At 42.1% G+C, this 14672-nt stretch overlaps 1 protein-coding gene across 6 annotated transcripts in view; it reads left to right on the forward strand.

Moving 5' to 3' along the window:
- The window catches only part of LOC138853116 (uncharacterized), a 34870-nt gene extending 20198 nt beyond the window's left edge, over positions 1 to 14672 (forward strand). For all 6 annotated transcript variants that reach the window (XM_070087785.1, XM_070087789.1, XM_070087788.1 and 3 more), the window contains exons 2-4: positions 9154 to 9298; positions 10448 to 10597; positions 11235 to 14672. In XM_070087785.1, the coding sequence (XP_069943886.1) occupies positions 9226 to 9298; positions 10448 to 10597; positions 11235 to 11449 (438 nt within the window). In that variant the 5' untranslated portion in view covers positions 9154 to 9225 and the 3' untranslated portion in view covers positions 11450 to 14672. The remainder of the gene's footprint in view (positions 1 to 9153; positions 9299 to 10447; positions 10598 to 11234) is intronic.

Below are 14672 nucleotides of genomic sequence, written 5' to 3' on the forward strand. Positions count from 1 at the left end.
GGGCAGTGATGCCAGATGCCCAGGAGTGTGCCTGTGTCCTGAGCAGTGATGCCAGATGCCCAGGAGTGTGCCTATGTCCTGGGCAGTGATACCAGATGCCCAGGAGTGTGCCTGTGTCATGGGCAGTGATGTCAAATGCCCACAAGTGTGCCTGTGTCCTGGGACGGCAGTACCTCCCTGGGCGGTTGCTGTCTACCAACCTACTACCTACACACACATATATATATATATATATATATATATATATATATATATATATATATATATATATATATATATATATATATATATATATATATATATATATATATATATATATATATATATATATATATATATATATATATATATATGCAAATTAATTGAGGGAGAGGCCTTTCGGTATAACAGAAAACGTCATCAGAAGCAAAGTTATTTAATGAATTAACTTGAAATTAAAAAAATAATAAAGGAAATTGATGTCACATACGTCTATCTCAAGGCAATGAGAGGGAGAGAGAGAGAGAGAGAGAGAGAGAGAGAGAGTCAGAGATACGGAGAATGAAGAAAAACTAAACTCCCCAAAGAGCGATAAATGTCGTAAATGGCAAAAAAATAGTCATTTGGTGTAATCTATGCGGCTTTTATTGCTTTTCCTGCCTCAAGTGAAGATAAGAGAGGGGGGGGAGGTGAGGAAATGGTTTTCCAAAATTTTAACCTAACTTTAATACTCAAGTTGTTAGTGGTCCAGGACCGTCCTAATTTAGGTCTGTGGTCATCTGTCCATCTCCTGGCCAGACTCATCCGTTCTTAACATGATCGTACAGAGAGAGAGAGAAAGAGAGAGAGAGAGAGAGAGAGAGAGAGAGAGAGAGAGAGAGAGAGAGAGAGAGAGAGAGAGAGAGAGAGAGAGAGAGAGAGAGAGAGAGAGAGAGAGAGAGAGACAGAGAGATAGAGAGAGAGAGAGAGAGAGAGAGAGAGAGAGAGAGAGAGAGAGAGAGAGAGAGAGAGAGAGAGAGAGAGAGAGAGAGATTACAAACGAAGAAATAAGACACAAGTGTTTGTTAAGTCACAACAACCAGGTAGAGAAGATGAGTCTGGTTGATGCTGACTGTCTTCCACCACACTGGTAACACTCGTCGTGTACTCTTCTCACACACCACGTATGAACACCACACAGGCTTCCGCATCCATTATTATTAGTATTATTATTATTATTATTATTATTATTATTATTATTATTAATTATTATTATTATTATTATTATTATTATTATTATTATTATTATTATTATTATTATTATTATTATTATTATTATTAATTATTATTATTATTATTATTATTATTATTTTTTTTTTTATTATCACACTGGCCGATTCCCACCAAGGCAGGGTGGCCCGAAAAAGAAAAACTTTCACCATCATTCACTCCATCACTGTCTTGCCAGAAGGGTGCTTTACACTACAGTTTTTAAACTGCAACATTAACACCCCTCCTTAATTATTATTATTATTATTATTATTATTATTATTATTATTATTATTATTATTATTATTATTATTATTATTATTATTAATTATTATTATTATTATTATTATTATTATTATTATTATTATTATTATTATTATTAATAGTATTATTAATTATTATTATTATTGTTATTATTATTATTATTATTATTATTATTATTATTATTAATTATTATTATTATTATTATTATTATTATTATTAGTATTATTAATTATTATTATTATTGTTATTATTATTATTATTATTATTATTATTATTATTATTATTATTAATTATTATTATTATTATTATTATTATTATTATTATTATTAATTATTATTATTATTATTATTATTATTATTATTATTATTATTAGTATTATTAATTATTATTATTATTGTTATTATTATTATTATTATTATTATTATTATTATTATTATTATTAATTATTATTATTATTATTATTATTATTATTATTATTATTATTATTATTATTAATTATTATTATTATTATTATTATTATTATTATTATTATTATTATTATTATTATTATTATTATTATTAATTATTATTATTATTATTATTGTTATTATTATTATTATTATTATTATTATTATTATTATTATTATTATTATCAAGGGGGGCACTAAACCCGTAGGTTTATGCATCGCCTGTGGGGGGGATGTGGAAGATATTCGGGCTTAATTCAGGGAACTGGAGCACAGATCCAATTCCCTAGATCAAGAGCCCCTCACCATGCAAGTAATTAAAAAAGACCCGTGGCTCCGTGAACAAGTATAAATAAGATATTACAAGGACCCAAATGAAAATATTCTACTTTTCCTAATTTTTGGGTTATTCTAGGTAATTTACACTATGTTAATTGTACTTATGTGTATCTGTGCCTAAGTAAACTTTCTTACTTCGTGTGGACAGATACTTATGTGTATCTGTGCCTAAGTAAACTTTCTTACTTCGTGTGGACAGATACTTATGTGTATCTGTGCCTAAGTAAACTTTTTTACTTCGTGTGGACAGATACTTATGTGTATCTGTGCCTAAGTAAACTTTTTTACTTCGTGTGGACAGATACTTATGTGTATCTGTGCCTAAGTAAACTTTCTTACTTCGTGTGGACAGAGTGACCAGAGATAAGGGAGGAACTATTGTGTTTCAAAGGACACAAACCATGTTCTCTCTAGTGACCAGAGACATGGGAAGCACCGTCATAAATCAAGACAGTGTCCAGGAAAAATCTTTCCTGGAAGAGGGGTGTGAGGCAGGTGTGACAGCAGCGGTGAGGATACTTTCATCTCCACAACTCAGTATCGGAGACCAGCACAGATGCAGCCTCCGGGGACGGTGAAGAGAGAGATATAGGAAAACATCAAGGTGGGCTTTGCTTTTGGCAAAAAAGGTTGGGTAGGGAAGTGTCCGAGGGGAAGAAGAGGAATGCGTGAGGTAGGGAAAGATATCCGTGGGAGATGTGGTGTTGGGGAGAGATGATATTGTTGGGGAGAGAAATGAGAAGTGTTGGAGGTAGGAGGAAAAAGGTAGGGAAGAAGTGCACTCCATCATTTGTGTGTGTAATAGTCGATTCAAAGCGGCTCCTGATCAGTTATATTGATTCCTAATATCCAAGGCCAGATCATACCCACTCACGAAGCTGTGTATGATTGTCTCTATCACTTTTTCATCTAATGTGTTCCATCACCCTATCAAGGAAGCTAAGAAAAATACTAAGGCCTCTATGGTGTGTGTGAGTTGTACTCACCTAGTTGAGGTTGCGGGGGTCGAGTCTGAGCTCCTGGCCCCGCCTCTTCACTGATCGCTACTAGGTCACTCTCCCTGAGCCGTGAGCTTTATCATACCTCTGCTTAAAGCTATGTATGGATCCTGCCTCCACTACATCGCTTCCCAAACTGTTCCACTTACTGACTACTCTGTGGCTGAAGAAATACTTCCTAACATCCCTGTGATTCATCTGTGTCTTCAACTTCCAACTATGTCCCCTTGTTACTGTGTCCAATCTCTGGAACATCCTGTCTTTGTCCACCTTGTCAATTCCTCTCAGTATTTTGTATGTCGTTATCATGTCCCCCCTATCTCTCCTGTCCTCCAGTGTCGTCAGGTTGATTTCCCTTAACCTCTCCTCGTAGGACATACCTCTTAGCTCTGGGACTAGTCTTGTTGCAAACCTTTGCACTTTCTCTAGTTTCTTTACGTGCTTGGCTAGGTGTGGGTTCCAAACTGGTGCCGCATACTCCAATATGGGCCTAACGTACACGGTGTACAGGGTCCTGAACGATTCCTTATTAAGATGTCGGAATGCTGTTCTGAGGTTTGCTAGGCTCCCATATGCTGCAGCAGTTATTTGGTTGATGTGCGCTTCAGGAGATGTGCCTGGTGTTATACTCACCCCAAGATCTTTTTCCTTGAGTGACGTTTGTAGTCTCTGGCCCCCTAGACTGTACTCCGTCTGCGGTCTTCTTTGCCCTTCCCCAATCTTCATGACTTTGCACTTGGTGGGATTGAACTCCAGGAGCCAATTGCTGGACCAGGTCTGCAGCCTGTCCAGATCCCTTTGTAGTTCTGCCTGGTCTTTGATCGAGTGAATTCTTCTCATCAACTTCACATCATCTGCAAACAGGGACACCTCAGAGTCTATTCCTTCCGTCATGTCGTTCACAAATACCAGAAACAGCACTGGTCCTAGGACTGACCCCTGTGGGACTCCGCTGGTCACAGGTGCCCACTCTGACACCTCGCCACGTACCATGACTCGCTGCTGTCTTCCTGACAAGTATTCCCTGATCCACTGTAGTGCCTTCCCTGTTATCCCTGCTTGGTCCTCCAGTTTTTGCACCAATCTCTTGTGTGGAACTGTGTCAAACGTCTTCTTGCAGTCCAAGAATATGCAATCCACCCACCCCTCTCTCTCTTGTCTTACTGCTGTCACCATGTCATAGAACTCCAGTAGGTTTGTGACACAGGATTTCCCGTCCCTGAAACCATGTTGTGTGTGTGTGTGTGTGTGTGTGTGTGTGTGTGTGTGTGTGTGTGTGTGTGTGTGTGTACTCACCTAATTGCGATTGCAGGGGTCAATTCATAGCTCCTGGCCCCCGCCTCTTCACTGGTCGTGTGTATATGTCTTCCGATGATTAGTCCTGAGAATGGTCGTTCGACTTGTGACTTCCCTAGGGCAGTTTACGGATATCAACGCCGCCTGACAACTCTGGCAGGAACTACTCTAGTGTGGAGTCAGTTCAGCTACTTGCGTCACTTCTCAACTCTCTTGGTGTTGTAAGTACATAATCGATCTTGTTGGCTAATTTTCGGCTGCTTATTGAAGTTGGAGTACATTAACCTCTGTCTTTCTGGTAAACTCATTACTCTTCCAGTCCATAGGAGTTGTCAGTGGCCGTCAGGGACTAACGGAGCCGTTTTCTACGAGAAGTATCAACATGGTATAGTTGGCAACGCTCTCGCCACACACACAGTGTTCGCGGTTCGGTCCCTGGCACGGGTGAAACATTGGAAATGTTTACTGACACCTACTGACCCTGTTCACCTAGCAGAAAGTAGGTACCTGGGTGTGAGTCGACTTGCGTGGGTCGCATCCCGGGGGTACAAGATTGAAGGATCACAGTGGGAATAAGACAATCTTTGATGACATACTGACTCTTGGGTGGCTAACTCCTCCGGGTTAAAAGTTCGAAATCTTATATTAATGGACCGGGCCGCGGGGGCGTTGACCCTCGGAATACCCTCCAGGTATACTCCAGGTATACTCCAGGTATACTCCAGGTATACTCCACGTATACTCCAGGTATACTCCAGGTATACTCCACGTATACTCCATATATATCTAAGCGTCAAGGTCAAGGTAATGCCACCTTCGTATCTTCACATACGACGCTATCACTTGTATATGTACATGTGGAAATAAAAATTATCATTATTATCATTATTATTATTATTATTATTATTATTATTATTATTATTATTATTATTATTATTATTATTATTATTATTATTATTGTTATTATAGCCACCTCGACTGAGAATTACCAGTCTTCACTCCGTCACCCGACACCAGTTCTTGAAATCTGCTGGATTGGTACATAGGCTTTGTATCCCAGGGCTGCTAGATCAGTTGCTATCCTCAAGGCTCTATCTTTTTATTGTGTTCCTTCTAGAACACATAGTGCTGCCTAGTACACCTAGTGCTGCCTAGTACAGCCAGTGCTGCCTAGTACACCTAGTGCTTCCTAGTGCACCTAGTGCTTCCTAGTACACCTAGTGCTGCTTAGTACACCTAGTGCTGCTTAGTACACCTAGTGCTGCTTAGTACACCTAGTGCTTCCTAGTACACCTAGTGCTGCCTAGTACACCTAGTGCTGCTTAGTACACCTAGTGCTGCCTAGTACACCTAGTGCTGCTTAGTACACCTAGTGCTGCCTAGTACACCTAGTGCTGCCTAGTACACCTAGTGCTGCTTAGTACACCTAGTGCTGCTTAGTACACCTAGTGCTGCCTAGTACACCTAGTGCTGCTTAGTACACTGGACAAGCACCTAAAGTCGGTTCCTGACCAGCCGGGCTGTGGCTCGTACGTTGATTTGCGTACAGCCAGCAGTAACAGCCTGGTTGATCAGGCTCTGATCCACCAGGAGGCCTGGTCACAGACCGGGCCGCGGGGGCGTTGACCCCCGGAACTCTCTCCAGGTAAACTCCAGGTGAACGCCTAGTGCTGCGTAATACACCTAGTGCTGCCTAGTACACCTAGTACACCTAGTGCTTCCTAGTACACCTAGTGCTGCCTAGTACATCTACTGCTTCCTAGTACACCTAGTGCTGCTTAGTACACCTAGTGCTGCTTAGTACACCTAGTGCTTCCTAGTACACCTAGTGCTTCCTAGTACACCTAGTGCTTCCTAGTACACCTAGTGCTGCTTAGTGCACCTAGTGCTGCCTAGTACACCTAGTGCTGCCTAAAACACCTAGTGCTGCCTAGTACACCCAGCGCTACCTAGTACACCTAGTGCTACCTTGTACACTTAGCGCTACCTAGTACATCTAGTACTGCCTAGTTCAGCTAGCGCTACCTAGTACACCTAGCACTGCCTAGTACACCTATTGCTGCCTAGTACACTCAGCGCTACCTAGTACACCTAGTGCTGCCTAGTGCTACCTTTTACACCTAGCGCTACCTAGTACACCTAGCGCTACCTAATTCACCTAGCGCTACCTAAAACACCTAGCGCTACCTAATACACCTAGCGCTACCTTGTACACCTAGTGCTGCCTAGTACACCTAGCGGTACCTAATACACTTAGCGCTACCTTGTACACCTAGTGCTGCCTAGTACACCTAGCGCTACCTAATACACCTAGCGCTACCTTGTACACCTAGTGCTGCCTAGTACACCTAGCGCTACCTTGTACACCTAGCGCTACCTTGTACACCTAGTGCTGCCTAGTACACCTAGCGCTACCTTGTACACCTAGTGCTGCCTAGTACACCTAGCGCTACCTTGTACACCTAGTGCTGCCTAGTACACCTAGCGCTACCTTGTACACCTAGTGCTGCCTAGTACACCTAGCGCTACCTTGTACACCTAGTGCTACCTAGTACACCTAGCGCTACCTTGTACACCTAGCGATACCTAGTACACCTAGCGCTACCTTGTACACCTAGCGCTACCTAGTACACCTAGCGCTACCTTGTACACCTAGCGCTACCTTGTACACCTAGCGCTACCTTGTACACCTAGCGCTACCTAGTACACCTAGCGCTACCTAGTACACCTAGCGCTACCTTGTACACCTAGCGCTACCTTGTACACCTAGTGCTACCTAGTACACCTAGTACTGTGCTGTCCACTACCTCAAATCATTGTTGCTTAGTTCCTATTAAGACGCCATGTCTTAAGTATCTTATTCGTTAGTGGGATTAATGGTGTACAATATTTACCACAAGATGGTATAGGCTGCAAGTCACCTCACAACCACCAGTCAAGGTTACTTTAATACCTAAAATAGACTAATTAAACTCGGTATGTGTCTACCTTTCCACGTGGCCCGGTGGCCCGGTGGCCTGGTGGCTAAAGGTCCCGCTTCACACACGGAGGGCCCGGGTTCGATTCCCGGCGGGTGGAAACATTCCGACACGTTTCCTTACACTTGTTGTCCTGTTCACCTAGCAGCAAATAGGTACCTGGGTGTTAGCCGACTGGTGTGGGTCGCATCCTGGGGGACAAGATTAAGGACCCCAATGGAAATAAGTTAGACAGTCCTCGATGACGCACTGACTTTCTTGGGTTATCCTGGGTGGCTAACCCTCCGGGGTTAAAAATCCGAACGAAATCTTATCTTATCTTATCTTATCTTATGATCTATCAGTTTAGCTTCAGTTCTTTGTTTTGGTGTTTTGGGTAGACTAAAACGTTTTTAAATTCTCTTCGTCTATCTTGTTTTGGTTAGGTTTTCTCAGCTGCTGTAAGCAAGTGATGGAATTTTTACTGAAAATCTCCCTTATAACATCCATCACATGCTAAAACATCTGTCAGTAATTTACATAATTGTTTTAAAATGTATTACAAATGACAATGGGTAATTATTTTAGCCTCTGTTTTGCGATAATCTTGGGTAAAACTATCATGAATTAAACTAAAAGCTGAGTATTATCTTGTCAGGAAAGCGTTAAACCCGTGAAGATAAACAAGCCCGCAGTGGGGAAGAAGGTAACTAGATTTGATCCAATTCCTTGCATCAAGAACCCTGCACCAGCATCTACGCGTATTCCCTTCAAGGGTCGAAAATCGCGCAGATTTCTTAAGCCTCCAAAGGAACTGCAATTGATTTCTTTTTAAGAGGTGAACATAATGACACTGGGGCAGAAGGCGCTGATCCGCCCGTTGCTGGAGCCGTGACGAGTCTGGTTGTGTCCCTGTTGATTCCAGTCTCATTGATTTTCCATGTGAATTTGACACTGACGAGAGACGGTGTGTCTGTGAAAGCAGTTGTTATGTATTTCCTGTGTTCTTTGTTGATCTGTTTACGAGGGCGTTGACTTCTATATTTTCCTTTTCTAAGGCCATAAGAGCGATGGCAAGAATAGGGAGGGGAAGGAAGACTGGCCTAGGATAGAAAATAAATAATCGGTACATAGGAGAAAGGGGCTTACGACGACGTTTCGGTCCGACTTGGACCATTTACAAAGTCACACTAACACAGATGTTATGTATGGTTTGTCGGGAAACAGGACAAGTGTTTCCTGACGCGGGTCTTAGTCATATGATGACCCAGAGCTGGAGTTTTTGCTTATCTAACCGAGACCTTTGCTAGTTTACCTGTCCACCTGTTTAAAAAATATGGTTACGATTAAAACCATTATATACTTAAAAAAAAAGTGAGAGGGACGCAGTATATACAGGCTACCTGGAAAGGGACGGGATCAAGAGAGGAAGAAGAAGTAGTGGTACAGAGAAGCGATTAAGTTTGTGGACAGACCAGGAGAGGTGAATGTTTTTTTTAGTGAATGTTATTGACCTGCTCCAGTAGTCTTCTCATCTAATACGCTAAGTGGTTTTAACTTTGTCTAGGCTATTTGAAGTTGGAGACTTCTGGTCCCAAAGTTCATGTGCAGGTGTCCTAATTACAGGTGACGACCTTCCTGGCAGGTACAGCTGTCAAGACCTGTACCGTGTGACCCGCCGTGGGCGGTACTGAAGCCATGACACCACCCACACCACCCACGATCTACCACCTCCTGGTAATGCTGCTGTCGCTCCCACTCGGCCACAAAGGTAAGATATACATCGTCTTAAATATGTACACTCTTGTGTATCTCCTTAGCTTTTCAATCGTAAATAAATGTTTGTCTTCAATTTTTTTTCGTTTAGAAACGTTTTTTCTCTTTAATTTTTTTTAATTTAAAGGAATTTTTAAGAAAAAAATTAAGGAAAAAATTAAGAGGAATAATTTTTTTAAAGATTTTTTTAAGGAAAAATTCATAGTTTTGAGTGAGGCCGGGAATTTTTGGATGGACTTGAGACTGAACGACCTGCCATAAATGAATAGCTCATTGATGACGCTGCTGACGCTCCCATGTGAGCATAGACTAGGTATATAAGCATTCCAGGTGCGCCGCTGCCTTGGAAGATTGATGCAGGGTCCGATGCTGAGGTCAGGACGGTAGATGGATGGGTGGCTTCAGTGTGCCGCACACTGAAGTCACCCATGCCTGTGTAGCGTGTCCTCCTGAAGTCTGGTAATGACAGCACAGTAATGGTGCAGTAACCGGGGGAGGGGGGTTAGGGGAAGCATCTCTCAGAGAAAAATGTATTTTTCAACTGATGGTTAGTTTTCACTATCATATTGACCAGCGGCTACAAAAACACAATAGCTTGAGTAATTTCGTACTGAAAATCATTTTTTTTTTTTCAAGCTACTCTTTCCAGATTGGAATCCTGACTTACGCCCCCCTTCTTATTTTATTCCACCTCCCAGAATCCCCCTGAATGAAATTTTGGCTGCCTACTGGGCATGCGTGATGTTCTTAGATTGTAGTGTCTTCTGCTTTTCTTTTTACAAAGGTATTTTGTCACGCTGATGGGTGAGCATTTACGGAAGGTGTGACCCTCACTACCGCCACTGGAATTATACCAACCCTCCGAACACCAGTCTTCGGAGGGACATTTTAAATGCAGTGTCAGGACGCTTCTGGCAAGACAGTGATTGACTGACACGCTTTCTTTTTCTGGGTCACCCTGCTTTTGTGGGAGACAGGCGGTGTTTATAAAAGTGTGTACAAGATTTTAACTTTCTCCCAAATAATAAATGTAATTACCAGAGGGATTTTTTTCCTCCCTCGTTTCACCTCTGCATCTCCCATCCACTATTTTCCCCTCAGTTTCACATCTTTTGCTGTTCATTTCACTCTCTCCTCTTCCCAGCTGTGGGTATCCGCTGTGTGCAGTGTGTGGGTGATGTGGGGAGATCTGGGGAAACTTGCATTACCAAGCCTCCAGCACCAGCCCCTTGCGACCCCTCCATGACTGTCTGCATGACCATCAGAACTTACACACCCGCCCAGGAAGACACCCGTCAGTATCCGATCTTAATGTTACAAGTAATAAGATGCCTGAGAAACAGGTGTGGGTCTCGGAAACGTCAGGGAGCCATGGCTCTCGTTCCCTGGGCCGCTCCGAAAGAACTAGCTGTATGGCCCTTGTGGTTTAGCGCTTCTTTTTTATTATAATAATAATAACCTGAAAGATCTAATTTCTACAAAGAAAATAAACTTAGTTCTTTGATTTGCTTTGATTATTACTTGCTAAACTGTTAATAGTGTAGAACTTTCTTGATCAATAGTACAAATGAACCTACATGGAGTACCAACTATTTTATAAGTTTCTCTCTTTTATGTGCGGGTTATTTGTGTACCAACTATTTAGTTTTCACTCTCTGCTGAAGGCCTCGGTGTGTGGACGAAATATAGAGTAGTTCTCTTCTAGTCTTATTTTGACTCCCAATGAGTGTGTATGGACCATATTTAAGTTCTAACTAATATTGCTGCTGTTTCCGTGTTAAGGCTGTGTAAGTTATATAGGCTATCTGTGAAAATTTGAAATGAATCTGAGTGTAAGTCAATAACACCTTTGTCAATCTAAGGCAATAGTTAAATTGTTCAAAATCTAAAGCAACAGCTAAGTTAATTGCAAGTCAGTTGTGTGTTGGCAGGTACGCTGGTGTCGCTGGTGCGGACCTGCGCCCCCACAGACATGGGTTGGGACTGTGAGAGAGGTAAAACTGAACGAGGAGTCGTTGCCGAAGTGTGTCACGACTCCTGTGGCTGGGACGGCTGTAACCACGCCCACGCCACCACCCCTACGGCGCCCACACTGCTGTTCTTCACCGTGCTGGGATGTCTGTGGGCGGCCTCCCTACTCCTCTGACGCCTGCACTAGCTGATGTCCTGATCCTGCTCTCAGCATCCACGTAAACAGTGTTCATCTCTGTTAGTTTTAGCCAACACTAAATAATTTAAGGTTGGAGTTTTTTTTGCCCTGGGTCAGCGGGCCACCAGCAGCAGCAACAGTCTGGTTGATCAGACAAGCACCAGACTAGCCTGGCCCAGGACCGGGCTCTGGGAGTAGTAAAGCTCTCAGAACTTATCAAAGGTACCTTCTCAATTTGCTTAACGAGCTCTTGTTACGCCACTTGTGTTCTCTTAAATTTACCTACTCTGGGCACATATACCATTTTTTAGACACTTTGCACCATATAAATGTATGTTTTCAAAGCTTCGTCATTCATCATACATTGTGATAACATGTGTATACTCTACCATAAACTAGATGTTATAAGATATTAAATATTCACCATTATTGTTTTATTAGTCAATGAAGTTGAACAGTTTTGTATCAGACATGAATGTCCTGAGGCGAGAGACTCTTGGGAAGAAATAAGATCACGTATGAAGTCTCTGTTATCACATTTCAGGACAAGACGAAATGGTTCACGTCTAGGTATAAGAATAAATCTCGATGTGTTCTGATCCGCTGTATTGCACACATTCTGGCAGAGGGATAAACTTACTTCCAGAGCATTTTGAGTTGTATATCAATGGTATAAAATACCGACAAAATGAATTACACAAGGGCAACATCTGGGTGTCTATTTTGTAGACTTCCTACCATCCATTGGTTTTATCAACTCTACTGTCTTCTGTATATATATTACTACAGTCTTCAGATTATGTCCATGTAATGTACTGATAGCTATTAGATGGGAAGAGGTCTACAAAATAGATACCCAGATCTTGCCCATGTGTAATTGATCATTTTGAGTTGATCTTAAGATTCACGATAAAATAAAACAAAGGCTTGATCGTATACTCGGAAAAACATTCTTGGAGCCAATCAGCACTGGAAACCTTTATAAATTATGACGCCTTTAGCAAAGGAACGCTAAATGGGTTAGCTATGTCACTCGTAAATTGTACATTACTCTGACTCATGAAATCGTAATGACACGATTGCAAACAAACCATACCACGGGCGGGGATAGAACCAGCAATTGCGGGTTCCATCCCCGCCCGTGGTATGGTACATTACTCTCTTGAGGGGTGAGGTAGGTCCATTCTCACCAGTCACATATAATCACAAGAGAACTAGTCCCGCAGATGAGACGGAGGCTGGGAACTGCGAAGTAATCGTATATGACCCGAAGAAGGTACGGCAGCTTTAATAACCTCAACAGACCACCAGTATTCAAGGCATATTAAACCCCCTCCCCCCCACCATTTCCCCATGAAGGGTCTGGTGGCCTTGAATGACCACATACACTCGATCTAACTTCGTCAATCCTCGTGTACATTTCGACTCGCTCTCCATCTATTTACATTTATTCGTATCTGCGCATTTTCTTAGTGTGTGTGTGTGTATGTGTGTGTGTGTGTGTGTGTGTGTGTGTGTGTGTGTGTGTGTGTGTGTGTGTGTGTGTGTGTGTATTTGCTGTTGTGTGATGCCCTGAACGTGCTTATGTTGTGATATCTGGAGTTTACCTGGAGAGAGTTTCGGGGGTCAACGCCCCCGCGGCCCGGTCTGTGACCAGGCCTCCTGGTGGATCAGCGCCTGATCAACCAGGCTGTTGCTGCTGGCTGCACGCAAACCAACGTACGAGCCACAGCCCGGCTGATCAGGAACTGCCTTTAGGTGCTTGTCCAGTGCCAGCTTGAAGACTGCCAGGGGTCTGTTGGTAATCCCCCTTATGTGTGCTGGGAGGCAGTTGAACAGTCTCGGTCCCCTGACACTTATTGTATGGTCTCTTAACGTGCTAGTGACACCCCTGCTTTTCATTGGGGGGATGGTGCATCGTCTGCCAAGTCTTTTGCTTTCGTAGTGAGTGATTTTCGTGTGCAAGTTCGGTACTAGTCCCTCTAGGATTTTCCAGGTGTATATAATCATGTATCTCTCCCTCCTGCGTTCCAGGGAATACAGGTTTAGAAACCTCAAGCGCTCCTTAAGAGTGAATATTTGTGATAGTTACACAATCCTATGTGAGTGTTGAGGTTTGCATGTGTGAATGCTGTATGTTACCTTGTAGGTGTGTATGTTATCACACGTACTCGATACATGTGAATGTTAAATATTCCATGTGATACTAGATTCCGCGTGAGTTGTGTAGTGCTCTACATATATTAATGGAATGCGCTATATATGTGCTTGTTGTATGAATTCTGTGTGTATGAGTGTTGATAATTTGAATGCTGTTACCTTATATGCAAATGTAGATACCCCCCCCCTATATGTATGAATGTTATATATATCCTGCATTGGTGGATGTTACAAAAATCTGTAAACAGTAATGACCATACTAGCCCAATGACAGACAGCCAAGATTATACTTCACTGCGAAGTGTAAGAAGTTCATGACTCACGAAATCGTATTGACACGATTGCAAACAAACCATACCCCGGCCGGGATTGAACCCGCGGTCAGAGAGTCTGGCCGCGGGTTCAAGCCCGGCCGGGGTATGTATGGTTAAGAAGTTCATCACATGGGGTAGTTAATTTTTACAGTATATCACTGCTTGAAGAGACATTTGATTGATGTTTGATTCGTAGAGCATTGATTACATTAATATACTTTCAGACTTATGAAGGTGTTTTCATCCCAGCTTCTAAACTCGCAAGGCTCGTCCACTGTAATAAATTCATGTGCCTATGTAAACATTATCTGTCAGTCCACAGCAGGATTCGAACCTGCACACTCTGTATCAAAGTACACAGTACTTTTGCCACTCATACAGAGTGGCAAAAGTTGTGTGTTGATTCGAATCATCCTGCGGACTGAGAGATAATTATTGTTATAATCAAGGGGTAAGCGCTAAACTCGTAGGATTATACAGCGCCTGTTGGGGGATGTGGAATGTATTCGGATTTAATTCAGGGAACTGGAGCACAGATCCAATTCCCTAGATCAAAAGCCCCTTACCAACATCAAAGAACCTTCCTTGAGGGGACTGAGAGATCATGTTTGTTAAAAGTTCACCCATTTGCCAATTGTTAAGCATATACATGTATGTTAGCACGAGTTTTAGAATTTATCCATTTTATACTGCTACATGTAATCAGGATAACTTATGTGTATTTTAACTAATGTAATAAAGGGCTA

Source organism: Cherax quadricarinatus, chromosome 23 (genome assembly GCF_038502225.1).
Source record: "Cherax quadricarinatus isolate ZL_2023a chromosome 23, ASM3850222v1, whole genome shotgun sequence".
Taxonomy (NCBI): domain Eukaryota; kingdom Metazoa; phylum Arthropoda; class Malacostraca; order Decapoda; family Parastacidae; genus Cherax; species Cherax quadricarinatus.